Here is a 25,760-nt window from a genome sequence, read left to right as displayed (position 1 = left end):
AGTCAGTGCTGATTTGCTTCACATCACATTTGCAATGCTTTACTCAGTGCACTTACTGCAGATCATATACTTCCACGGGCAGTCGATCTTTACGCAGACTGTTACTCCCATTTCTTTCCTTCAGCCAAAATCGATATCAGTGACCATGCCTTGTCGCAGGGGCAAGACGACCGTCATCTTGCTGGCGACGAGTTGTGCCCTCTCCCTGGGTCTCATTCCAGGGACAGAAAGGTTTAACTTTTTGGGTCTGTTCCTACCTCTCTGAGCAGTAAAACTGCTATGCGAAGTGGTTTATGATGTAATCTTGCATCCTCTGTATTTTTCCCCTTTGCGGTGCCTACCCGGCCCTGGAGGCAATTCAATGTTTATGGGGCAAACAAGCAGACTAACCAAGTCAGTGACTGGAGAGCCGCATATCGATTGGTATTCCTCTGCCCTCCATACCTCCACTTTCATCTCTCAGCGAAAAAGGCTGATGCTGACTTCCTCCCAGGTTGCGGGCCATTCCTAATAATGGAACCATCCGATACCTTGGCCCCTTCAATCGAGGACGCTTTTTCCTAACGACCCCAGAGACCTTGGCGGATGTTCTTGTGAACCGCGCTTACGACTGGGAGAAGCCTAAACACTTCAGGACCAACCTTGGTCGAATTCTCGGTTTCGGCCTTTACTTTGCCGAAGGCGACGTACATCGCATCCAGCGCAAGGCGTTGACGCCTGTTTTCAAATCTCGCCACATCCGCGACGATCTGTACCCCATCTTTTGGGCCAAGGCGTGCGAGTGCGTGGCAGAGTTAATTAAACACATCAGCACACGGCACAAAGACGACTGGGGACCGAAAGCGTCAGGGAAGGGCAATCCTGTCAGTGGAACGGTCGAGGTCTCAGGTTGGGCATCTCGCGCGACGCTGGATATTATCGGTGTTGCGGGGCTAGGGCACGATTTTCAGGCTCTGAAGAGCCCGGAAGGGGAACTCATCCAGGCGTACAGCAAGATCTTTGCGCCGAGTTCTCACAGCTGGACGTTGTTTATCCTGGGGATGATCTTCCCTCCGTGGGTGGTGTCTTTGGTGCCACTGAAGGCGAATAGGGATATCAAGGCTGGTGTCAAGTCCGTTCGCAATGTGTGTCGGCAGCTGATCAAGGAAGCTTCAGCTGGTGACGCAAGGAAAGCTGACGGGGGTTGGATATACTGTCTGTCACTCTCCAGTCAGATGCATTTTTACCATGACACGGAGGCCCTCGTCGATCAGCTGATGACCTTCCTCATCGCGGGCCACGAGACGACGGCTGCGGCAATGACCTGGGTAATCTACCTCTTAGCAGTTTACCCCGATATCCAAGAAACATTGCGACAGGAAGTCCGAGAAAACCTCCCCTCGCCGGCCTGGGGGCAAGGTATCACAAAGCACAACATCGACCGCCTACCCTATCTAACCACCGTCTGCCTCGAAGTACTGTGGTGTTTTCCTCCCCTGCCACTGACCGCGCGCGTGGCGATCCGCGACACAAGGATTGGAGATGTGCACATCCCGGCTGGGTCAGAAGTCTTTCTTGTGCCCTGGGCGATTAATAAGAGTGAGAGGCTTTGGAGCAAGGACGCGTTGCACTTCAATCCTCGCTGGTGGCTCAAGACTGTTCCGGCGCGCTCTCCCATTGAGGATGGTGGCGACAGGGAAACTGAGAATATCAAACCGTTTGGGGTTGCTGTAAGCAAACTAGCCTTCTTGACTTTCTTGCATGGGCCGCGGGGCTGTATTGGTCAGAATTTTGCGAAGGAAGAGTTCACGTGTCTCCTGGCTGCCTGGGTAGGCCGCTTCAAAATGGAGTTGCACGACCCAGAGCTGGCGGTTTACAAGAATGTCAAGATCGGAGGCGGGATCACCGCCAGACCTAACAAGGGCATGTACATCAACATGACTGTGTTGGATGGTTGGTAATGCAATATGGACGGGGGTCTTGTTTTTATCTAAGGAAGTGTGATGTTTTTGTGTGTTTTCACTCTGCTTTCAACGGCTGAGCAGGTTCAAGTCAGCTAAACTGTAACAGTTTTAGTATCTTGATTGATGATTTGGAGGATGTGATCTGTGGAGTTGATGGCTGTCGACCCAACGCCCTGACCCCATCGACTCCTGACAAAGAACTGAAGACGCATCTCAGCCGTGTCAAACCGCTGAAGAGAAGCTTAACGTCTGCATTCTGCAACCATTCCGCTGGCTATAACGGCCAAGCTGCTTCAGTTCGAATTCCATGTAAAAGTCATACGCCTAAATTTCACGCAGAGGAGTTTCTCTCCCGCTCTTGCATTAGTCTTATCGGTTTTGGCGAAGTTGAGCTCTCCATCACAATCGTTGGCAGCAAGGAAGAAGTGCAAAAAAAGGCTTGCCAACAGGTCTCCCCACAAGCAAAGTGTAACGCCAGCTGAAATAATTTTGAATAAGTTGACAAGCCGTCTGGTTTCGAGGCTTGCGGGATCGTAGCTGGCCCTCCATAGCTGGACAACACTTCGTGGTTAATGAAGTTATGCCAACCGAGCACTGAACAACACGTTCCCAGCATCTTTCTCAGATAAGGAAGAAAGCGTATCTGCTGTAAAAAAAAAATCGCATCCTGAGGCTGGGTGCAGCAAAATTGCGGCATCTATCTCTCTCCTGCCCACTGAAACATGAAAACATCCGTGCCCTCGGAAAGCTTTAACAGTTCAAAGTTCAAATATTAGTCGCAACTTTCGCCGTTGCGTAATGGAAAGCCTAAACCCAAATACTTGCATACAATAGCGCGTTCCTGCATGCGCTTCGGCTCTGCAGTTCGAGTCCAGAGCAGGAACACATCCTGCGAGGGGCAAGTCCCTGAATTCAAGGGATGATGAGCTCAGCTCAACCTTCTATGAAACAAATGGCTTCTAGCTGATCAGCGACTGTGCTCTAAATGGGGTTTGGAAGGGCCTTTCACTTTGGTCTTCGATTACTACTATCATCTTCAGTTATATTTTATCTCACTCCATGTCCTTGAGCTTGGACCGTGGAGGGGTAAACAAGAAGCCCGGAGCATTGTGCTAAGACAGGGTCCTGCATCTCGCTCCAGCTTCAAGATTTGCACCTACAAGGACGGTATGTACGGGGTGCTACTGCAGGGTCTTCTTCAAGCAGGTAGAGCGACGCGCAAGGAGTAGCATGAAGAAACTTATTTTTAGTTTCGAGTCCTAAAATCCCATGCGCTAAAAGCCCACGATCAAGATCAGTGCCTAGCACAAGTTGAAGGCGGCACAGTCGATATTGTCAGTAACAACACCTTAGTCAGCTTCCTACTTTACTGCACCGTTACCTTTCTTCTTCCTACCCTGAACCCAATCATTCCATCTGCCGTGGGTAAGAAATGGTAGGCAGTGAGCTGTCTCGCTTATCTCACTGCAACAGCTTAACCGTTCTGTGCAGCCGCCACTGTCGAGCGTCAACCGTGTTCGCGGCTGGCAGGTTAGTTTGTGTCAAAGCGCGATGTTTCATCTCCCTGGGGTCTGCGCCCGTGTCCCGCAGCGATGAGACTCGACGAAGGTGGCATGCTTGTTAGGGTTTGATTTTCTCCGAGTGTAAGCTTAACGGCTCCCTGCTTAATAGGCGACGATAATCATACGAACGTTGATGCTTAAGTTTGTGTTTCGTTGGTGGTCGTAGAACTTAGAGATCTCGGTGCTCGGAGCTCATTCGGCTCGCCCCGAATCAACTTTGCTCTGTTGTTGGCTGGTCCCTTTCTTGGCTGAGTGTGCTCCAGGTATTTCGTGCATACATCCCTGTGGCTTTAAATCAAAGGGAACGGTTCGTTCGGTTACCGATCTGCGATAAGTGGGAATAGCACCCGCGATACGCGATCATGGCGGCAGGCAAGCCGCTGCTGGCGTCAGAGTGTCAAAGCGGAGGTGGATGGTGGGGGACGGTAACAAAACGCTTCAGGGAAGGAAAAAAAAAATCCGTACAGGTCGTGCGGGATGTCGATACACCCAGACCAAGGTGAGGATGGTGAAGGGCAGACAGCAAAAAAAAATTGAAAAACTAATATTGAAGCAGGCTGGCTGCTTTGCGCAGCGTCGAGATTCTACAGTGTGTTTCGCGACTTGTGAGCAGTATCAAGTCATTCCCAGCCGTACATGAAGCCGCCTGTAGCGGGAATCACATCTCTCATCACCACATAAAGCCCATCAAATATCATGATGACGAAACGCCTACCCATCTTCAATCCCATTACTCAACCCCCAATCACCATATCCCAAGAAGATGCGACCTCTCCCGCGCCGGCCCTCCAGAAGCAAATATCGTAGCAAGAAGCCAATAAAACCAATCCAGCAGTAGCCAGTACTCCTCCAAATGGCGATATTACAAGGCAAATACAGCCATTCCTCCAGAATCATAAGAAGCAAACCGGACCAAACCAAACAATCAGAAAAGAGGAAACAAATCACCGCCAAGTCCCATACAACCTCGCCCTCCTACTCCCGTTCTTCTTCAGCCCTATATCTCCGTTGATCATAAGACTTTTCCATCTCCTTCCGAGACTGCTGCGGTCTTTGCCCAGACTGCGCGCGCAATCTTGCCAATCTTCCTTGGAGAGTTTTAGCTTCTCCAGTACTAACTCGACGAGTACGCGATCCTCTTCGATACTCCAGGTCGACCCGTCGGACTCGGTGACGATGTCTGTTCCCTTCGGCTCATTGTTTACTTGTGGTCCTTGCTCTGATGCGAGGGTGTGGAAATCGGAGCGCTCCAGTCCGAGGGGAAGGACTTCAGGCGCGATGCGCGAGCGGCGCGGGGTCCTTGGTAATGGAGGGAGTTTCTGCTCTCGTGGTAGATGTGGCTGTGCGCTGAAGCTGCTTGTCGCAGAACCAAGAAGCTGTCCTCCCTCAATATCACTCATTGATTCCTCTCCCGCGCTTTCCCTCGCAAGGGTATCTTCTTCGACTGCTGGTCTCCTCCGCTTGAGTCCATGTCCCCTCGCCGTACCTCCCGCGGCCGACCTCTTATGGATCTTCATTCTCTGTGGGCCATGTTCACCATTCGTTGCTCCAGTTGTATCCTTATTATTCTCCGTCCTCCTAGCGCGCAAGCGCAGCTTCAGTGGAGGGGACGCCGCGGGCGCCAAAGGCGGGGTCGGCAGTTCTGAGAAGGACAAATCAGGCGGGGTAATCGGTTCAACGCTCGGCTCGAGGGGCGGAGAGGGCTGGTTACCGGCTGCGATGAGCGCTTGGAGGGTGCGACACGAGTTAAAGACGCTGCCGAAGGCGTTCTCGGTCGAAAGCCGAGGAGGGCTAGGAGGAGGGGAGTTAAACAGGGCTGTCTGTATGCGCGTCATGAGCGGAGGAGGAGCAGGAGAAGGAGCTTGAGTTTGAGGCTGAGGTTGAGTCCAGGGTTGTTGGGAGGAGTCGGATGGGAGCGCGGAGGGTAGTAACATTGTCGCGATTGCGCGATTCGGGGGAGGCGCTATGCGACGAGGTTGGAAAGGAGTTGAACGCAAGACAACGAGAGGTAAGGATTTCTAGAGTGAGAACGCACTGCGCGAATAAATGGCGATTCTAAGTCCCGGAAATGGAAGGTTTGCGACGGGTCTGAAATGCGCAGCGGCGATGCGAACAGCTGTTGGTCGTGCGACGAACGAACGGCTCAAAATCCCAGTGCGGCAATCGAACAAGGCGCGCGGTCGCAGAGCGTTAGAGATTAGTAAGAGACGACGCCGATTGAGACGACGAGTACGCTTGAGATCGCAGATTGAAAGTGGTTGCAGATTTCACTGGAGAGAAAACCGCGAAAAGGTCGGTGTGTACACGCGCAAGGGGTGTGCGACTGAAGAAGCAAAGAAAAACGGGGGGGGAACTTTGGGGGTTTGGGGTTGGGAGGGGGACCGCTAAAGCAGGACATAATGCGCCTAATAAGACCACTGGCAGGGGTTTCCCAGCCTCAGAAAACGGACCACATGACGGACTGTGACAGGGCTTCGCATCGGGCCCCAAAAGGCAGGCTGGCCAATGAGAGGGCAGCTTTGCCTGCAAGGGACCCCTCTCGCCATTGCCATCTGATGCCCTCCAACAGACCCACTTATGCAAGCACTTAACAAAAGGTGACCAAAATGGAGCCCTTTTTTTTTTAAAAGAGAGCGAGGGATTCTTCCCTCTCCGCTCGGGTGTCGCGTGTGAGATTGTGAATTACGTCGTGTGTGTCGTCGTGCTGCAGGCGGATGGAAACAGAATTGCTCGATGGGGTTTGGTTTGTTTGCGGGGCAAAGCATTGAAATCCCAACTAACTCTGACTCTGCCGTGGCGAATTTCCTTCCTCTATCCATTGCCATTCCTATTCCCATTTCCGATGACAGGCACCCGTCGACTGCGGTCGGTTTATCGGTCTGCCATGACCTGCTGCTCGTGACCTTGCTTGGCTTGCGACCACCCTCTCACACAGCACATTCAGGACTCAGGCCGAGCAACATGCAGCGTTGTCCAGCACTATCGCTCATTCTGTCTCACAACGCCAATTCTGTTCTCTGCCAGCTTCGAGTAGGTAGTTAGGCATAAGAAGGTCTTCAGTCGTGTAGGAGCCAGGCACATGCACATTACACCATCGGCAGAACTCTATGTTGCATACTGCCCGTCTAGCGATTCTGCCCTGCGTCTGGTTGCAGATGCCCTTAGGAACGACCCAACCACCATGACTTTGCAAGGATGGTCCTGGAAGCGGGCGCACATCATCGCTCGATGTCTCCGTCTCCTCCCTCTTACACTGGGCCTGGCTTTCGGGAGGGGACGGACCGCTAGATTCGGATGTGACCTTTCCGTAGATGGCAGTATCCCATGGGTAGCAGAAAGTCGCTTTGGCATGTGTATGTGTATACCTTATCAGTACCTGCCTATCACCAAGGCCATCAAGCTGGCTATGACCGAATTCTCCAGTTCGTCCGGCCGAGCAGCGAACGCTGCTCTGGACGGGGTGCTAACATCATCATGGGCAGCCTAGCGGCATGGAGCGGTCGACTGTTTGCGTCATCCATCTAAGCAGGCTGAAAAAGATGCATATCAAAGGGCTAGAGTAGTGATGATGAACGTAATATGCCGGCTGCCCGACGTCATGGGGTTCCATTTCCATTGCATGGCAGGGCGGGAAACGGCTGTTCGTGGAAGACCGTTGAGCCGGGTCATCACCGACGAGGTCTGTGTTACACTGACAATGGAAAGGATGGAGAGTGTTGGCCGGGTGCAGGGAAGAGAGTCTTGTCTCTCTTTTTCTCTCCTGTTGTAGATAAAGGTAATTTTTGCTGCCCTCGCTTGCTACGGTTTGCCAACGAATCAGCTGCCCAAATCGAGTCCAGGTGGCTTCCGCGCCGTGGTGACACTAACACCAAAATTGCCCTCTATTGTACCCTGGACAAAGAAGCTCAAACCAGTTATCACAAGCTTGCTAGAACTGCAGCTTGCATGGCTTGCATGCGGGGATGGCGGGTATGCACAGCAGAGCATTGAAAAAGGCATGAGTAGGGCAGAAGCCCCAAGCCCAGCCGACCTGAGGAAAGTGTAGAGACCCAAAGGGCTCACGAAGGCGAGGGCAGACGAGAGACCCAGAAAGAACCTGACGCGTCGCGGACGCGAAAAGACATAAAGCAAACGCGACGCGGACGCCCTCACGGAGTGGGGCTCATTAAGCTAAATCCGGGCAATTGGCGAATCATCGAGTCGGCGGCGAAACCTCACTAAGCCAGTGTGGGAAATACAATGCGCCCAAAGTGGGGTAGCATGACGATCTCGGGCTTGCTGATCACAGCAGACCGCGCTGGGTGCTGCCGAGGATAGGGTTTTGTGAACTCATGCTCACCTGATGTACCTGACGTCCCTGATGTCTTTAGATAAAATCGGGTCAAAAACGATGATCATGACTTTGTGGATGTAGTGTAGTGTATGTATCTTCTTAAATGCACCAACTTTGACTTGACTAAACTCCTGAAATGGACATTTCTTGGGCTATCTTTCCACTAAACCGTAGGTAGTTATGCAGTCCGTGGCTCTACAACCTGTTGCTGGATTGGTGTTATAACGATCCATATCTGACGTCTGCCCAGCCTGTTAGCCACCCATGATGTGGCTCTCGATGCGGCTCTCGATGTGGCTGTCTGCATGGTTACTTTTGCCGAGTGCTCCATTCCCAACAGGTAGCCAAAAGCTATATCTGCGATGGAACAGCTTTTCACTCTTTGTTCTTGATGCATTGTTCGTTCGAGGAATAATTCTTTCAATCGGATCTATCTAAACCATGTGAACAATGTTCTTGTGCATTTTGGTTCACGAAGTTGTCCCTTGTACAAAACTCAATGGATATGCTGTGAAGGACGTGAAGTAAGCAAACACGGATGAGCCCCTGAGCCCCTGAACCCCTGAAAGGTGATGTCTGTACTTTGGCCTCTTGTTTACTTTTGTATGTCATTATTGTGAGGGATGTTTACTGACTACCATCATGGTACAAAATGCTCTGGTCAATTGTTGGCAAACACATAACTGTTAACACAGATGCTTGTCCAACAAATGTCATGCGTGACATGTTCGTGTTGCTTGGACAGCTGAGGCTCGAAACACTCCGATGACTCTGAGCCCAGTTACCATCAATAGCAATAAGAATGTCTTGTTCAACTTCAAAGGACTTTAAAAACATCATCTACAATATGGAGTCGATTGTCCAACGTCCTCCAGACGCAAGAGAGTCGTGTCCATTGGGGAGGGGAACTCAGTATCAATGGCAGCACTCGTGATATACTCTCCAACACAGATTGAAACGTCAGAATCCACTATCAAAATGACTTCATTGAAGGCAAACATCAATGGCTTTCAACGATAAGCGACTTAGGACAACCAGGCGGATCTGGCAATGGACCTTCCAGTTTCTTTCAACTCCTTGACACGAGAAAACATGTCAGATCATCGGGGTATGACCTCGAAAAAGTTCTGAAAGAACTTCCGACCACCAGATTGCGTTGAATAATGGCTCGGGACGGTGATGACGTGTCAATTCTACCTCACGTTTTGAGAATTGGACCGCATCGTTTGCCCTAACTGCCGTCGAATCATCGAGTGGTTGCCTCTCGGGGAGGGTGGGAAGGGGCCAACTCGACAGAGATTCGAAAGAAAGTTTCGACGGCAAGATAACGTTGAAGAAAAATATCTGGACGGCGATTACGTGTCAGTTTCGCCTCTCACATTGAACATTGGATTTCATCGTTCGCATAGCTGCTGTCAGAAAGTCGACTGGTTGCCTCCTCGTCTCACCCTGATCAAGTTCTGAAAGAAAGTTTCGACAGCGAAATAGCGTGGAAGAGGACAATGTGACAATGATGACGTATTGGCTTCACCTCTCGCCCTGGCATTGGGACCTTATCGAGAACAACGCTGCCGTCGGATCTTGGAGTGGCAGCTGCTCTGCGGTCTCAACTTGGCCTGAAAAAAAGGTAGAAAGTAGGGAAGCCGCACGCAATCACCCGCACCGGCGTGCCTTGCGATCCCATCTTCATTGCTATTGTCGCCTGATCTATTCCAGCTTTCCATTTACTTGCTATTGTGCAGCTGCCCTCCGTCTAGCCCCAGTGTTGCTGATCCGGACGACAGCCCCCTTCCCGGAGTATAAATTCCCTTCCACCTAACGACGACGACCCCCTTCCCCCAACTCTTGCACTCTCCCACCATACAACAATCGCAGTGGACATTGCTTAGAACTGGCCTGCTGCGACATTCTCATCTACCCAAAGTTCTCGACTACCTTTGCTCATTCAACGTCGCCTGCCTTCATCACCACTCAACTTCACTACCACTTCTACTGTTTCGACCCTCGCCAAGCTGCATTCTCCTTCTTCGGCCTTCACCCTCGACTTTATTTCCTTCTCCTACCGCCTGTGTCAACGCTTTCTGAGACCATCTCTCTTGATCGCGCGCGAGTCGTTCACTAAGGTCCCTCGGCCATCGAAGTATTCTTCGGGCTTTCTACCACTGCCCTCCGACTTTAGCGATCTTGACAGGTGAGTTTTCGATCTTCATTTGCACAATCATCTTGTTCTAAAGAAGCACCTCGCGATCTTCCCCAGCAGCCACCTTATCCCCAAAAATTTTCTCTCAAATCCTCTGCCATTCCCAATTGCCCGATGTCGCTCCTGTTTCCTTCCCCGCCCGCTCTCGATTTCTCGAACTCTCACTTTTCTCTTCGCAGCCGCCCTCTTCCATTCCCATTCGCCTGATCTCAGGCTTCTTTCTCCCAATTGCCACTCCTCCGAGTCCAGTCGCCCGAGTTCGCACTTCTTTCAACACATTTTTCACCTCGCCTACTCATCCAGAGCAACATTTCCCTGCGATCTTCAAAAGATTCTCCATATCTTTAGCCCTCTCTCCTCCGCGACCCTCGATGTAGCCTTTTCATCACCGACTTACCATCCGTCATTTGTGCTAACCTGCCACCAGCAACAAACTCTGGTAATCCATCAGCAATGGATCCAAACAACACTGCCTCGAGCCCAGATAAGGGAGAAGGAAAAGAGATCATTCGAGACAACGACTCTCAGAACCGTCAGCGCCAGATGACCGTTGTCGATTCTGCTTGCATCGGCCAGGCAAGCTGCGCCTCTACGTCCGCTCCGTCCAAGTCAACAGACCCATCTTCTCAGCGTAGCCAGTCAATCCATCCAGAGCTGGCCGACTTCTCCAAAGATGTTAGACGCACTCATAGGACTTGGTGTCCAAAGTATGGCCGCGTTCCGAAGTGCGATATTTGCAATGCTCGTTCTCCCGGCACGCTTTACGTGTGTCAGGCGGCTGGTTGCCAACTGCACATTTGTGAGAAATGTGCAAGGGAGGGAAAGTGGCAATCAGACCGGCTGCACTTCATCGACCCTGATTTGCTAGACTGGACTCCTCAAAAGGCGTCCCGGCAGAAGAGATTTTGTGAAGGCAACTCTGGTTCCAGGCTCTCTCAGCGCCGGAAGACTTCCCGCAACCAGAGTGTTGCAGCGACTGAGCCCAGCGAGGACTCGGAGTCCTCTGAACCCGCCGAGACCAAGCGCTACACCCGCCGCCAGCGACCTAACATCACCGAGCCCACCGGCAACGACAACTGGACCCAGCCCCAAGAGCATTCGGCCCTCTCCCGTCGCGCTCCCGAGGTACCCGTGTATACCATCCCTGGGAACTTCGACGACAGTACCCGCCAGCACCAGGTTGCCCAGTGCAGGGGCGATAACAACGTTTATCGCCGCAGCGACAATTTTGAAGTCAAGTTAAGCACGCGGGGCATGCGCACCTGGACCCGCACCGACAAATTTACTGAGCACGAAAATCGGATGACAACTTCTGCTAATGCTGGCAATAACACCTACAATCAACTGTACAATTTCCGTGTCCAGATGGTTGAAGATCTTTACCAAGACATGTTTGGTCGCCGACCTGACAACGCTATCTCTTACATCGGCACTAGTATTCCCACTCATTGGGATCAGCCCGCTCGTTCTTGGATCACCCGCGACGACTACCATCAGCGTTCTCATGAGACCTACAATGCCGGCCCTACTCATCAAGCCTTTGGCCATGATCAAGTGAGTTAACTTTCTTTTTCTTACTCTTTCTTCAGCACCAGCATCATCACAAAATTTTCGTCGAAATCGCTATTATCGTCTTAAGCTTCACCATCAACATCATCCTGACTCCCTCAACACCATTTCTTCATCAACATCATGAAACTTCTTTCAACCATTTTCTTCTATGAGATATTTGTGTTCTTGCTGTTCCCTCCGCCCTCAAAATTGTCTTGTCTTCCTGTTATCACTTTCTTCTCATGTCGTCCAACTTCTCATCTTTTACATATCTACCAAGATCGTCAAGAACACGCCTTGTCAAGCTCCTGTCGTCATGTCCAATTTTGTGCACAAACATCCTGTCAAATACCTTTCTGCTTCTTTGGTTTATTTGAAGTCGTGCACGCCAAATTCAAAACTATCTTTTTCTCGTTAGCCTTTGTTACCTTACCTCTCACAAATTCCCTGACAACCGCAGCTTCTCCCCCTCTTTCTACAATCATCTTCTCTTTCCAACATCTTCAGATGATTCTTGAGCTGCACAATCATCAAAACTCTGCTAACAACCTGGGTTCCCTAGTATGCTTGCTACGCCCGTGCCCCCTGCACCGACCGCCACGAGGAGGCTGCTACTGCCAATGACGAGGAGGCCCAAGTCCTCCACCGTCAACTTATGGACGCCTGGCACTCTTCTCGCCTTCTTGACGTTTATCGTCAAGACTACAATTACAACTGCCGTCTGCCTGGAAGCTCCGCTGAGGGTGGCCTCTTCGGCCTTGATCTGCTCTGGGACGTCTTCTCGGTTCGTCGCGCCCACCTCAACCTCCGTGAGCAGGCTCACAAGACTATCGCCTGGTTCGTCCGCGTCCGTGATGACCTCAGCCGCCAACTCGACCAGGAACGGGCCCGCCGTTACCGTTACTTTCCAGCCCCGATTGCTCGCCAGGAGCCTGCACCTGCCCGCGGGGGTGCTTCCGGTTTCGCTTCCCCTTTGGCCTCTGCGTCCCGCCACGACCTCTGCTCAGCCCCTGGTTCCGCGCCTGCCCACGACCAGCGCGCTGCCGACCATTTGGCCCCGGCCGCTCCGGCCTACGAGTCTCGCTCGCCTGCCGTCCCCTCTGGTGCCTCCCTCAACGACCATTACGAGTCCCGCACGTCTGTCGTCTCTGCCGGCTCTCTTCACGACCGCTACACCCACGGCAGTCACAACCACTCTACCACCGCTTCTGCTGCTGGCTCTGGCTTCAATTCGGGCTCTGGTGGCGGGCCCTCTTCTGGCTTCGGCACTTCAGTTTCCTCCGCTGGCCCTTCTGCTTCGCTTTCCGTTTCTGCCCCTGCTGGCGCGTCCTCTGCCAGCACCTACGAGTCTACTACTGCCCGCTACCAGCACCAGCCTGGCGTGCGCGAGTATGCCGCTAGCGCTCTGGAGGAACTTCGTCGTGGTGGTTCTGACTCTGCTTCGGCTACCGGCTCTGGCTATGGTGCGGCTTCTTGGACCGGTGGTTGGAGGACTCTTTTCGACACCGGCCGCCCCGGTTATGGCCGCGCCGGCTACGACAACGACGAGATCGAGCGCCACTAAGCGGCTCTTTCTGAGGGGGTTTGAGATTTGCTGGGGTTGTTTGCTGAAGAGAATGATACGATGGGGAAGATATGATGACTGTTATGACTTATGAGAACTGAGAGGATGGCGCTTGTTTGTCTGTAATATCCTGTACAATTTCCCTTATCTTCTCTTTTTCTTTTCTTTTTTCTCCCTGATCATCATTGGATGGATGGTAGGGCCGATGATGGAGGGAAACTAATTGTTTCATCTGGGGAACTTTTAAGGCTGAGGAGGATAAGCCCTGCATAACGCCTAATGTTGTGCGCGGAGGAGATCCTGGAGCCTTGATCTAGGAAAAAAAAGGTGTCCCTTACCTTATATTTACCTACTTAGCCTGGGACTGCTGACGCTTGCGCTTTGCGCTTTGGGCTTCGGGAATGGGGCTTGGCATGGACTGGCGTTCAAGGGTCGGTTCGCAGGCTTGTCTCTGTTGCTGTACATGATACCCCTAGAATTTACCGCCTCATTAGCATAGAATTGCGTTTTTTTGGGAAGGGGGAGTTTTGGCTTTGCTGCTAGTTTTAGCGTTGCGTTATGTTGTAGTTGCTGCAGGTTTGTTTGACTTTGCTTGTCTCTTTGCTTGCTTAAGCTTGAGCTTGACTTGGGTTACTGGTTTCTTCATTGCTTGTCTGGTACCTGGCTTAATGAGTTGCTTCGTAATTGTTCAATAATTTCTTTGTGATGTTTTGGGACACACATGAGCAGAGTGTTGCATGCTTTGCCATTGCTTCGCCTGTTTACTGGGAGGTTTGTAAGCTTTTCTTGGTCTTGTTCTTCGGTTTGAAGAATATACATACACAGGCAAAAAGAAACCGGGATAGCTAATTGTTTTGCAGTTAAGTCATGAAGCTTAGATGTTGTCATATGGGAGATATTGTGATCTTTTAAGCTGAGGTTTACAACATGCTTACTTGTGTCCTGAGCTGTGAGGTACGGTTTTACATAAACATAAACGGCTGTTAAGAGCTGATAAAAGCCGTATATGACAATAGATCATAGACTTTGCCACAGAGCCTTTTCTGTAACATCTGCTTTGCATTTTATTTTCACTTTGCAGTGTTCCATCTAAACGCAGAGAGAAGCTTCCTTCCTTCACAAAGTGGCTCCACTTCATTGTCAGATGTTCCATCAGTCCGGTTAATACCTATTGTGTTGAAGCCATTTGCTGGTAAAGAGAAGGAAGTTTGAGAAAACCAGTAAGCTTAAGGACCAACATTTTTTTACAGCAGCTCCTCTGATCCGGTTTGTTTTAACGAATGCAGTACTCTTTGTCTATTGCAGTGCAAGGTTTTCTCTTCATGACTTCTCTTTTCATGTCAGACTCACCATCAATATATGTGAGATAGCATCACGAAAATCCAATACTTAGTATTATTACAAACTGAGTTCTGCTCACAAACCTAACTTACCTGACTTTCCATTGCTAAATCCATGGAGCCATATCCACACTGTAATCCCCCATTGTTATCCACAGTGACAGCCCATCCCGATACCTTACGCACCAAAAAGCAATGAAGTTTCAAACCCAGATCGGTAATCATCCCATCAGCAATGCCAAAGAAGACTCCCAGATAGTTCTCAAGAACTCAGGGTATCACTCCTCACGTTGCTTCCCCTTATTGTCACTCAAAAACCTCCTCATAATCCCATCCTTCTCCTCCCCCAAAATCATCTCTATTAACTTCTCTTTCTCAGCACTCTTCTTCACCAACTCCCAAAACGCCCCTGCAACACCGTCTTCTAACCCACCCTCATTCTTCTTACTATCTCTATTCTGCCTTCTGCTCCCATTCTCCTTATCTTTCCTCATTCCCCGGATCAACAACTCCCTCGGCGCCCCTATCTCTTTAACGCGCCCCCCATCCAAAACCATCACCCTATCGAAATCCGCCACTGTCGACAGCCGATGCGCAATAACCAGCACAGTACATCCCGTGGCAGCAAACGTCTCACGCAGCGACTCTTGTATGATGGTATCCGTGGCACGGTCCACAGCGCTGGTCGCTTCGTCGAGCACAATAATCTTTGGCCGGCGAAGCATAGCACGCGCAAGACATACTAGCTGGCGCTGGCCTTGGGAAAGGTTCAGGCCGCCAGCGTTGATAGGCAGGGAGAGGTTTGAGAACGGGTTAGATGGATCGGCGACGGGGAGAGGGACGTTGCTGCGGGGTAGGACAGGTGGGATTGGATTTGGGCGTGGTTCTGATCTGAGTTCGTTGGGACCAGGATTTGAGCTTCGTATTGAGGACGAAGAAGGATGTCGGGAGCCAAGGGTAGACAATGTGCTTGCTGAACGGGAACTGCTTGCGGAAGGAGTGACTATGAGCATGGGTATAGAGGGCATCAGAAACTGTTCCTCGATGAGGTGAACGCGCTTCAAAGCTTCGAAAAGCTCACGGTCCTCGAGAACGTCTTCTATGTCGAGATTCGAGCGTAAAGTTCCCCTGGAATCAAGTCCGTTAGAATCCTTAGCGGAGTTACGAAGTCAAGCCACTCAGGAGCACTTACGAAAAGAGGAACGGATCCTGAGGAATGATGGCCAGCCGGCTGCGAAGCTGCGAAAGCTTCAGCTTCGAGACATCAATCCCATCAATCAGGATAGTCCCCTCAACATTCTCAAGCAGCCTAAACAAGACCGCTGCCAAAGTCGACTTTCCAGCTCCCGTCCTCCCAACAATACCAACTCTCTCCCCCGCTCCGACAGTGAAATTCAGCCCATTCAAAACGGGCGGCAAATTCTTCGCATACCTCACCGTCAATTCTTTTACCTCAATCCTCCCTTCAGCAGGCCAAGCAGCTGGAGGATCCTCCCCGCCTTCGGGCTCCGCCTCGATCTCAGCATACTCCAGCACCCGCTCACACGCATTGAACCCCAGCTCGACGGCGGTCATCGCCTGAAGGAGCGACGTCAGAGCGTTGGTGTAGCGCAAGGCGAATGCCAAGCTGAAGCCGGCCATGGCAGCATTGACTTCCCTGAGGGAGACGGCAGTCGCGACGATAGAGACGAACAAGGCTCCGACCACACCCATACGGAAGGTCATCCAGCGGTTGGAGAGCTCCAGTGCCCAGGTGGCCTTGGCACCGTTGTCGATAAGTTGGTACATGCGGCTCATGTAGTCGTTGGTACGCCCGAACGCGCGAATCGTAGACAGGCCGGAGAGGACAGAGCTGAACTGGTCGTAGATGGGAGAGTGGGAGACCGAGTTAATTCGTTTGACTTGGCGGGCAACGAGTATGAACTCGTGCGCGAGGCGGATGTAGAGAAGGAGAAGAATCGACCCGAAGATGATTATGTAGACGGAGACGGTAACACTAACGACCCATCAGACGACTCAACGTCTACTGCGAAGCATGGAGGAAGCTCACTCACCTGGCAGCAATAATAACTAGTAGAAACAACGACGCCTTGATGGCATTGGAAAGATACGGCGCCAGCTGCTTGTCCAGCGTGAAAATATCCGATGTGAAGCGGTTGATGACACGGCCAGCTGGGACGGTGTCGATCCAGTGCAACGGAGCACGAAGAATGGCATGGGTCATGCGTTGGAAGAGCGCTTTCGATGCACCGAACCCGATGTAATAGAAGGCTACCACCCTTAGAAGCTCTACCACGGAGCTACCGAGCTCGATTCCGATGTATACGAGCAGCCCTGGAGGTTAGCATTTAACCAACCAGTCAGATGTTATCAAGACTTACAGAAAACGACCCCATTGATACCATCATCATCATCGGTGTCAGTGACAACCTGCTTCGGATACCAGAACCCTAAAGACGCAGTCGTTTGCGTAGTAAACAACGCAAATGGGATATTCTCCGTCGAGTGCCGCGAAAGCTCCTTGAGACTCCAGTTTCGGGCTACCGTCATGCCGTGGCTAAAAACGACCAAAAACACCGCCAGCAGCCAAGGCAAGATACCACCACTGGCCCCATAATAGGCCATGTACACCTTCCACTTGACCCGGCCAGTCTCCCTCTTCTCCTCCTCTGGGCGCGCTTGGTTTTGTACAAGGAACTGCTGGTCCAGGCGGGACGACAGACCGTCAGTGGGCCCCGAGAGCGCATACCCAGCCTGGGCAGCCGACGGGCCGTCCTGGTCCAAACAAGCCGGGCCCGCAGTACCAGCCACCTCCGAGACGTCAGAGAGGGGAGACAGCTCTTCAGCCGCCTCAACTTCCCCACCCTTCAACCTGACCACGTACCTCGCGTGAGGCAGGACCAGCTCCGCGTGATGAGTCGCCAAAATGATGGTCCTGCCCCTCGCCAACTCGCCCGTCAGCGCCCGGTCGACAATCAGCTGGCCTACATGGGCATCCACGGCGCTGAGAACGTCATCCAGCACGAGGATACTGGCCTCAGAGTAGAGGGCGCGGGCCAGGGCAATCCGCCAGCGCTGGCCGCCCGAAAGAGTAACACCTTTCGGGCCGACCTGGGCATCGTCGCCGTGGGCGAGGACAGCCAGATCCTTTTCGAGGTCGCAGGCAGCCAGGACCTTGCGGTAGCGGCCCTCGACGAAGCGCAGGCCGAAGAGAATGTTGTCGCGGACCGAACCAGACTCGATCCAGGGTATTTGCGAGACGAAGGCGGTCCGGCCAGGGACAATCCAGGCGTCGCGGCTGGCATCGTCAGTCTGCTGCTGTGGGACCGGCATGCGGATAATCCCGTCGAGCAAGTTGACTTCGCCCAAGAGGGCAGCCAGCAGCAGGCTCTTGCCGGACCCAGTCTTGCCAGTGATGACGCTCAGTCCCCCGAGAGGGAAGCGGAGCGTGGCATTTCTCAGGACTGAACGAGCTTCCGGATGATGGCCTCGCGACGGCGTTCGTGCGTTATCGTCCTTTATCGTCGGCCACGAGACGGTCGCGTTTTCGAGCTCGATCACGTTTGCTGGCTCGATGATGACGTCCTTGTCCGGTTGGCGAAAGTATTTCTCCAGCCGCTCTATGCTCGTCCATGCCTCTAACATGGATACCTGGAGGGTAGGTAATAACGAAACGGCTTCTTCTAGTTGGTCAAACAGACCAAGAGAAGTGAAAATGACCGACGGTCGTATGTGCGTACCATTTTGCCAGACATACATACCAAAGGCTGCGCTGGCAAGGAAGACTGGACCGAGATTCATGAGAAGGGTCGTTAGACACTGCCAGAGAGCCGATTTCCAGAATTGCCGAAGCTCTTCAGAACGTGACTCCATGATCTTTTTCTCCCAAGTATGTTCCAGAGCAGCGTACCTGATCTGCCGCATGCCCTGCAGGGCCTCGGTTAGGAGATGAGCTTTGCCGTCACGGGAGGTCATCAATTCACGGTTCAACTGCGCTAGTTTCCTTGATACACTGGTGCTGATGGGAACCATGATTACAGCAGCACTGAAACCGCATAACATGGGTAGCCAGCCCATGAGATGCACAGCAAAACCTCCGGCGAATATGAACTTGAAGACGGCCAGGGGCAAGTTGGTGTTGTATGAACAGAACATGGTAACTCGTTCACTAAGTATGTTAGCCAACAAAATATTAAGTTTATTCATCAGTACCAACATACATACCTGTCCAGCCTCATGTGATTGATGATTGACTGCTTGGAGTCCGATTCTTTCTTGGTTTCTTGCTGATACTTGTCATTTGAATGGTTAAGACCAGGAGTAGCAGTCTCATACTGATTCAAGGCCTTAGAGAAGACCATACTTTGCAAGAGTGATTCCAGAGGAATTTCAAGACGGCTGGCCGTGACCCATTTCAGCCAGTTGTTGAAACCGACTTGCAAAACCTGGCAGAAAAGAAGACCGAAGACCATGATGAAGAGAGACGGGTCACTGGATGTGCCCTTATGACCTCGCTCAAGGTCAGCAAGGAAACCATAGAGAAGAAGCTGTGGGAGAAGGGAAAGGAAAGAAATGACTAAGGTCAAAACCCATTGAAGGACGATCTCAGCTGCATACATCCTGATGAGCTGACGCCAGAGGGGCTCTTCAGTCCGGTTCTCAAGAAACCGTGATTTCACATTCTCTGAACGAGTACTATAGTCCAAGTTCGGGATGTCATCTATGGTCATGTCACGCTCCTCGGCAATTCCAAAAATACCCCGGTTCCAGGTAAACGACAGCCGTGAGAGCAGCGAGAGGGTGTATTGCTGGTCAACCAAACCCATGTTATGATAGACATCTGGACGAAGTTGAAAGGAAGAGAAGGCTGTCAAGGTAGCGATAGCCAAAAGGAATTGACCAAGATAGAGAAGTGCGAGAACGCGGGACCTTGGAGCTGCTGCTGGGTCGGTAAGTCGCTCAAGAGCTTCATAACCGTGGCGAAGGGCCACGCAGGCAGCCGTCAATATTGCTGATACCGATCCAACTAGTGTGATGCGGAACTTGGTGTTATGGTGATGTTTTTTGGGCAGGCAGGCATATTGTAGGCAGAGAAAGACCTATCATGAGTTAGTGGTTTCACAACCATAGCACAGTCCACTGTTGAGTTATAGAGCTTTTTAAACCGCATGGATGGAGTCATTTCACTACACCGTCATAAAAACAGAGCATAAAGAGACAACTGAACTTAAAAGGATCTTACCCAACACAAAGTCTCCGCCCAGTCAGTCACTCCCGGGACTACGTTAGAGCTGCCATTCTCAACCAGCCTGACAACGTTGGCCGCAACTGACGTGCCCAGACCAAGGATCACGCCCAACAACACCGCGACGCGTGGTCGTGTGTCCGAATAAGCACGAATCGAGTCCTCGGTCGCGATGCCATCGTCATCTTTGTATAAATTCCCGTCTTCATCGACTTCTGTATACCCTTCTAGCCTTCTCCTGTGGGACTGCCATGCATACTTCACGGCTGGACCAGAAAGGAACGCAACTGTGCTGATGGCCAGGGCACCGATGATATCATAGTTGAGCTTAGGGCCAAGCATGGGCAGCATAGCGGGCGATTGTCGAATCGGATGTCGAGCCGTTGGCGCTGCTCCACGTGGAGTATCGGCTTGGCGTTGTGGATTGAAGGGGAGCAATCTTAGGCCCCTGGATGGTTGTTAAGTGGTGATAACGCTGGGTAGGTGTACGGAGAGGTGTTACCATCGATGCCGCGGTAATAGGTAACTGAGTCCGTTGGTAGCATAGTGGCTATTATAGCTCGTAACTGAAGGAGAATTGAAGGAGATAAACTGGTGTGATTGAGTCAATATTGAGAGGAAGGAGACACAGTTGTCAACAAGGCAGGCAAGGCCAAGGGGAGGCCGTGTTTCTGCACAGTGCACATCTGGATACACGGTGTCGTGATTTATCACAGTGGATTAAGCTGGTCATCCCGGCTATTAAAGTTGGTCTCTCCTGCCTTCTGCTTGCCGTTGATGGAATTTGAAGCTGGACTCGGAAGTTTTGGTTTCCTCTCAAAAAAGTGCTCTTTGAAATTTTTCCACATCGCCCTTCGTACAGATTGTTTAGTTTCAATATAAGTTTGGACGTAGCACGTCCTAAAGTTGGCGTTTCAACGTCGTGGGTGCAGTCAAGCATTGTCCTGCAGTTGAGTTACCGGACAGTGGCTTCCAACTCTCAAACTTATTGCTTCAGCTATCCCTCCTTCATTGACAGTGAAGTCATCTTCCGAAGCCTTCAACGACGTGATAGGGTCCATGGAGACGATAATCCCCCTTAGCCACCCACGACACTGCCACCATTGCAGTGGATTACCTGGCCACTAATGAAGGAACTATCAGACGAGGCCAAAAAGACCACGCATGTTGCTATCTCACTGGGTTCTACACACCTTGTCAGCACTCAATCCACGAGATCCTGCAAGATGCGGAGGTCCTTACGAGCAGGCCTCCCCATCGGGCTTATAAACTGCTTCTGCTTCTCCTCGGTCATTGTGGCCGGAATAAACGGCGTCCATACTGGGCCAGGAGCCACCGCGTTAACACGGATTCCTTTCCCAATTTGCTGATTGCTTAGCCCGCGTGTGAACGACACGATGGCTCCCTTGGTTGCCGTATAGTCGAGCAAGTCGGGGCGCCCAACATAAGCATTGATGCTGGCATTGTTGATGATCGTACCTCCCCGCTTCATGTGTGGAAGCGCGTACTTGGCGAGGTAGAAGTAAGGGTGAATGTTTGTGTTGAATGTGTTTAGCCACTGTTCCCTGAGCGAATGTTAGCACACATGCTTACTCACAAGGGAAAGTTGGGTTCTCACTCAGAAAGCTGACTGATGTCCTCAATCTCCATCTGGTAGGCGGCATTGTTGAACAGAATATCGATTCCTTTCCAGGCTCTGACTGCTTCATCAACCACCCTTCTGCAGTTCCTCGAATCTCGGAGGTCAATAGCCAGAAGGAAGCATGCCTGACCATACGCTTCAACTCGCTTCTTCGTCTCCTGCGCATCATCCTCTTCTTCTGGAAGGTATGTTATAAGGGAATCGGCCCCCTCCATCGCAAAAATAATGGCTGTTGCCCGTCCGATCCCCGAGTCACCACCAGTGATAATGGCATGCTTGCCCTTCAACTTCCCAGCTGCCTTGTACTTTTGGCTCTTGCCATCATCGGTCGGAATCTCGTCAAAAAGAGGCCTGGGGTATGGCATCTTGGTCTCCAACCCAGGGAAGTCCTGCTTGGAGATCGGGATCTCGTGACCTGCTCCTGTTACTAATGTCCAATAATCCAAGTCAGTGCCCTACTCACCTCGCTCAAATTGGCCTTTGTCTGTCATTGTTGATTACTTGAGCAAGGAATCGAGCTGTGGTCAGTGGTATTGTTGTGTTCACATAGAAGTGGCACAAGAGCATGTATCAAAATAGCACTTCACGAAGTTGCCTTGTGAGTTTAGAGTCCATCAATAGGTTATGACATAACAGCTTCTCGGTGTTGAATCAGCACTCAACACTTGCCAGTTGATGACATCAGAACCCCCACAGTTGCCCTAGATCAGTGGGGTTGAAGCTGGAAGTACCTGAGATTGCAGCGAAGTCACCTAACCGAGAAATCAAGGCACACAGCCGCTGTATAAGTGGTCTAAGATTAAAATTGGATCTCCATGTCCATGAATCTGTCCCAGACTTGTTGATCATTACAGAATTATGCTCGTGCTGAAACAAATCAAGCTTAAACTTTAAGCAAGTTCACCTCTTATCTTCTCATCCCCCGACGTGGATCTCATCGTCGAGGACATTCCTGACCATATTACACCACCTTGATTAAGCATTCAGTTATTAGGAAGAGGAGGACCTTCCCTGGTCTTGTTACCCAGAACCCTGAAGCAACCAAGGGCACCATCGTAGTCGAAGAGGGTCGTATCTACCTCATGCCGTTAGCGCCATTTATTAGGCCAGAAGTAATACCAGAGATAACTCACTCAGATCGATGGTCGAGTGAACAGGAAGATGGCGCAGGTCAGGGCAGATGCAGTCCAACCAGAGAGTCGAGTCGAAGTTGATTATGCAGCCACGGCAACTGGCAGAGTAGTGGCCACTGCAGAGAATATAGTCAGTTTCGTGAGAAAAGGTCGGATAAGGACTGAAAAACCTACAACTCCTGGGGACGGAGCATGCCGATATAATTACCGATGCAGTAGTCAAGATCGATCCTGAGATTCTAAGTCAACACTTGCTTCTGACCGATATCAGCAAGCGATTGCTCATACCAAGTGTAGTTGTACCCAAAGATGGCGATGTCATTATTCTCACAGTACATCCCAAGCAAGTGGCCGTCGACCAGAATAGCACCCGTAAAGGCACAGAAGCTGGCAAAGCCGCCGTTCGTGATTTGGCCCCCTGTAGGGGAAGTGAAAACAGTTAATATGACCGTAATTGCCTGGACGATGCACGCGAGAGAGACCATTTTGCCTCGGGTGGATGATATTCTTGCAAATAGAGAGTTGGTTCTGGTAAATGGGGGAGTGCGAGAAGGTTGGAGGAAGTGTGTGTGAACCACTGTGCTCACTGGGGTAGAAATATTTGGAGAAATTGGTCAAAACTCAGGTGCGAGATCTCACTGTAGTGTTCAAAGCCATGAATGATTGGATGAAATAGCATGAACTCAGAAACCAATATGAAAGATCGCTCCTTCCTTTCACCTCTATGGAATTGCTTACCGTTGACTGCCTTGGTGCCTGTCTTCAGTTTCGCTCTGCTTCAGTCCGTGGCCTTCACTGAAGCAGAACGCCCTCCAAGTCACCTTATTTTAAAAAACATGTTCCATAGACACATTGAGAGAATATGACGGCTTCGTTTGTCCATATATCCAAGGTTAGAGGTTGTCACAATCAATGAAGGATGGGCGAGGAATAGTTAACTCTCTCACGGCCAACAGGTTGGTTTTCTATTTGATTGCTATTATGTCCTGCAGTCGCTCTGTCGGCTGAGTTCATATAAAAGTCGAACTCAATTGAAAACTTCACAATGTATCCTAGGGCAGACCCAAGAACTACTCGCTACTCTGAGCCCCTTCATCCACAATGACGAGATTCCCGAGGTCATCATACCTTACCCTCCCCTCATCCACGGCCCTCCTCAACTCCTCCCTTAAAGGCTGTTTCTCCCCTGTCACAGGATCCCACTCCCAACCCTCCTTCATCCTAAACTCATGTCAGCTCATCCTTTTCTCGGAATTATAGGCCAGCTACTTACCACATCCACCTCAAGCAAGCCCTCAACTCCTTATCCTTTGGCAATACCCTCATCCACTCCGGCTGAAACCCCTCCCTCTCACTACCCCACCCAGTCCAATGCTTCGACCTGCCCAACAACACATCCCTACAAAATATCCTCCACGAGTCGATCGCATACGCTCCTTGCGTAAGATACCCAATCTCCCACGCATACCCCACGCCCCGTCTTTTCGCATCTGTAACCACATCCCCCTCTTTAGCAGCAGCAGCAGCCTCCTCATCATCTTCAGGCCCATAATCCTCCCCCATCTTCACAAACCCTACCCCATCCCCCATTTCCGGATACCCCACAACGCCATACCTCCTCTCCCTGCTTGGAGGCCCCATCTCAACCCAACGCCTAGCATATCTCTTTATCGCGGCACACCTAATCTGGCTCAGACCCAACGGCTTGATCAACATGACGATCTGGTCCTCATCCGCAGAGGCTAGAGCCTCAGGCGTAGGCCACCGCGCCATGAGCTGTCGGAAGACAGGGAGTGCTTGACGGGCGGTGGTGCGGATTAGGAAAGTGACAGCGATGAGCAGGGCGAAGGGGTCGTCGGCGAGGTCTTCTTGGATAAGGCCAAAGCGTGGGGAGGAGAGAGGGGGGATGGGAAGGGAGGAGACTGTGCCGCGGGGAGGGCGTTTGCGTTTGTGGTGTGGTGACGAGGATGAAGATAAAAGCTGTCTGGAATGCGTGTTGTTCGGAGATGGGGTTAATGGCACGAAGAAAGGAGATTTCGTTGCTCGAAGAGATCTGGATATTGAACTGGATTCTTTGCCGGTTCTTGACGTCGAGTGAGGAGAGAGCAGGTGTGCAGAACCTTGGTCGTCAGTTGAAATGTCTTGGGTCTGCTCGAGGTCCAAAGCCGGGTCGCTCCCAAGGCCATTATCGGATAACCTGTCGTATGCTGGAGCTTCAGCCTGCTCGGTCTTTACCTCCGTGGACATGTCCGTGGCCTCCTCGCCGTAAGGAAGCGTTTCGAATGAAACACATCCGCTCCCACGAAGTTGAGACCTCTCCCGGTGTCCCTCCTTACAACGCCTAGCCCGACCCCTTCCATTCTCTTCCACGTCATCACCAAAGAAATGCGATACCTCTCTCCCAAACCTCCGCTGCCTCCAATTTTCCAACTTCCTTTTCTCCCCCTCCTTGTGTTCCCGACCAGCCTCATCTATATCCCCATTCCCCATTAGAACATCCTCAATGAAAGACAGCAAGTTTCTATCTGCAATCATACCATCTCCCTCCGAGCTTTTCCCGTCCCTCTGCCTAAGCTCTTCAGTAGCCTCAAATATCATCTCCCATCCTTCAACCCCTCGCATCAAGCTGAACCCCTTGAGCTCATCTACAACGCGTAGCGGTACCTTGCCGGATGCAAGCAAGTCGCACAGGAACTGGCGAAGGTTGTCATTCTGGACGTTGAAGCTGTAAAGGAGGTCGTCTATGTGCAAGGTCGGTGAGTCGGTCATTTTGGCATGGTGTGTTGTAGTAGTTGTAATAGTGGTATTGTTGGAAATATCGGGTTGCAGGCGGCAAAATGAGAAAAACATGCAGTCACCGAGGATGGGATGAAAATACCGGGGTCATTCATAGGCTGTCGGGACGGGAGGGCACTTACAGAAAACATGAACTTCTCAAGAGCTAGCAAAACAAGCAAGGCACAAGATGAGCTCTAGTCACACACAAGACTCTCCATCTAGCTGTATTTCGTCCAAACACTTGATTTACATTCCAACCACCCCTCGTTTCAACCCACCCTGCTCTTCCCCACCCATCAAGACCTTTTTAAAAGCCAGAGAACCTTTCCCTATTGTCCCCTGGAGTTTTGCTTCTACGTCCACATAGACAGAGAAACATGGGGGGGGGGCGCCCGGCAGTTATATGGTACACAGTGAAAAACTCTAGTATTTATGCTCTAACGTGAGACCTTTGAGCTCCTCCGAGAGA

At 51.4% G+C, this 25,760-nt stretch overlaps 7 protein-coding genes across 7 annotated transcripts; 2 read left to right on the top strand and 5 right to left on the bottom strand.

Moving 5' to 3' along the window:
- Nucleotides 1-367: 367 nt before the first annotated feature.
- CTHT_0059580 (uncharacterized protein) lies at nucleotides 368-1,940 on the top strand (the record flags this gene model as incomplete). The annotated part of the gene is made up of 3 exons (XM_006696213.1): nucleotides 368-393; nucleotides 494-1,709; nucleotides 1,767-1,940. 3 exons carry the CDS (start codon nucleotides 368-370, stop codon nucleotides 1,938-1,940), a joined length of 1,416 nt encoding a protein of 471 aa, XP_006696276.1.
- Nucleotides 1,941-4,449: 2,509 nt separating this feature from the next.
- Nucleotides 4,450-5,439, bottom strand: CTHT_0059570 (uncharacterized protein; the record flags this gene model as incomplete). The annotated part of the gene is made up of 1 exon (XM_006696212.1): nucleotides 4,450-5,439. The coding sequence occupies one exon, from the start codon at nucleotides 5,437-5,439 to the stop codon at nucleotides 4,450-4,452; it is 990 nt and encodes a 329-aa protein (XP_006696275.1).
- A 5,052-nt stretch (nucleotides 5,440-10,491) lies between these two features.
- Nucleotides 10,492-13,153, top strand: CTHT_0059560 (uncharacterized protein; the record flags this gene model as incomplete). The annotated part of the gene is made up of 2 exons (XM_006696211.1): nucleotides 10,492-11,592; nucleotides 12,152-13,153. 2 exons carry the CDS (start codon nucleotides 10,492-10,494, stop codon nucleotides 13,151-13,153), a joined length of 2,103 nt encoding a protein of 700 aa, XP_006696274.1.
- A 1,618-nt stretch (nucleotides 13,154-14,771) lies between these two features.
- CTHT_0059550 (putative ATP-binding cassette (ABC) transporter protein) lies at nucleotides 14,772-20,089 on the bottom strand (the record flags this gene model as incomplete). Its single annotated transcript, XM_006696210.1, has 6 exons — nucleotides 14,772-15,621; nucleotides 15,686-16,489; nucleotides 16,548-16,827; nucleotides 16,875-18,661; nucleotides 18,718-19,592; nucleotides 19,736-20,089. The coding sequence occupies 6 exons, from the start codon at nucleotides 20,087-20,089 to the stop codon at nucleotides 14,772-14,774; spliced, it is 4,950 nt and encodes a 1,649-aa protein (XP_006696273.1).
- Nucleotides 20,090-20,942: 853 nt separating this feature from the next.
- Nucleotides 20,943-21,871, bottom strand: CTHT_0059540 (oxidoreductase-like protein; the record flags this gene model as incomplete). Its single annotated transcript, XM_006696209.1, has 3 exons — nucleotides 20,943-21,303; nucleotides 21,357-21,795; nucleotides 21,844-21,871. 3 exons carry the CDS (start codon nucleotides 21,869-21,871, stop codon nucleotides 20,943-20,945), a joined length of 828 nt encoding a protein of 275 aa, XP_006696272.1.
- Nucleotides 21,872-22,363: 492 nt separating this feature from the next.
- CTHT_0059530 (uncharacterized protein) lies at nucleotides 22,364-22,998 on the bottom strand (the record flags this gene model as incomplete). The annotated part of the gene is made up of 4 exons (XM_006696208.1): nucleotides 22,364-22,455; nucleotides 22,514-22,629; nucleotides 22,688-22,744; nucleotides 22,802-22,998. The coding sequence occupies 4 exons, from the start codon at nucleotides 22,996-22,998 to the stop codon at nucleotides 22,364-22,366; spliced, it is 462 nt and encodes a 153-aa protein (XP_006696271.1).
- A 585-nt stretch (nucleotides 22,999-23,583) lies between these two features.
- CTHT_0059520 (uncharacterized protein) lies at nucleotides 23,584-25,282 on the bottom strand (the record flags this gene model as incomplete). Its single annotated transcript, XM_006696207.1, has 3 exons — nucleotides 23,584-23,734; nucleotides 23,787-24,984; nucleotides 25,051-25,282. The coding sequence occupies 3 exons, from the start codon at nucleotides 25,280-25,282 to the stop codon at nucleotides 23,584-23,586; spliced, it is 1,581 nt and encodes a 526-aa protein (XP_006696270.1).
- Between the last annotated feature and the right edge of the window lie 478 nt (nucleotides 25,283-25,760).

The sequence above is a fragment of the Thermochaetoides thermophila genome (genome assembly GCF_000221225.1).
Source record: "Thermochaetoides thermophila DSM 1495 unplaced genomic scaffold scf7180000011821, whole genome shotgun sequence".
NCBI lineage: Eukaryota > Fungi > Ascomycota > Sordariomycetes > Sordariales > Chaetomiaceae > Thermochaetoides > Thermochaetoides thermophila.
This window is presented reverse-complemented; position numbering and strand designations above follow the sequence as displayed.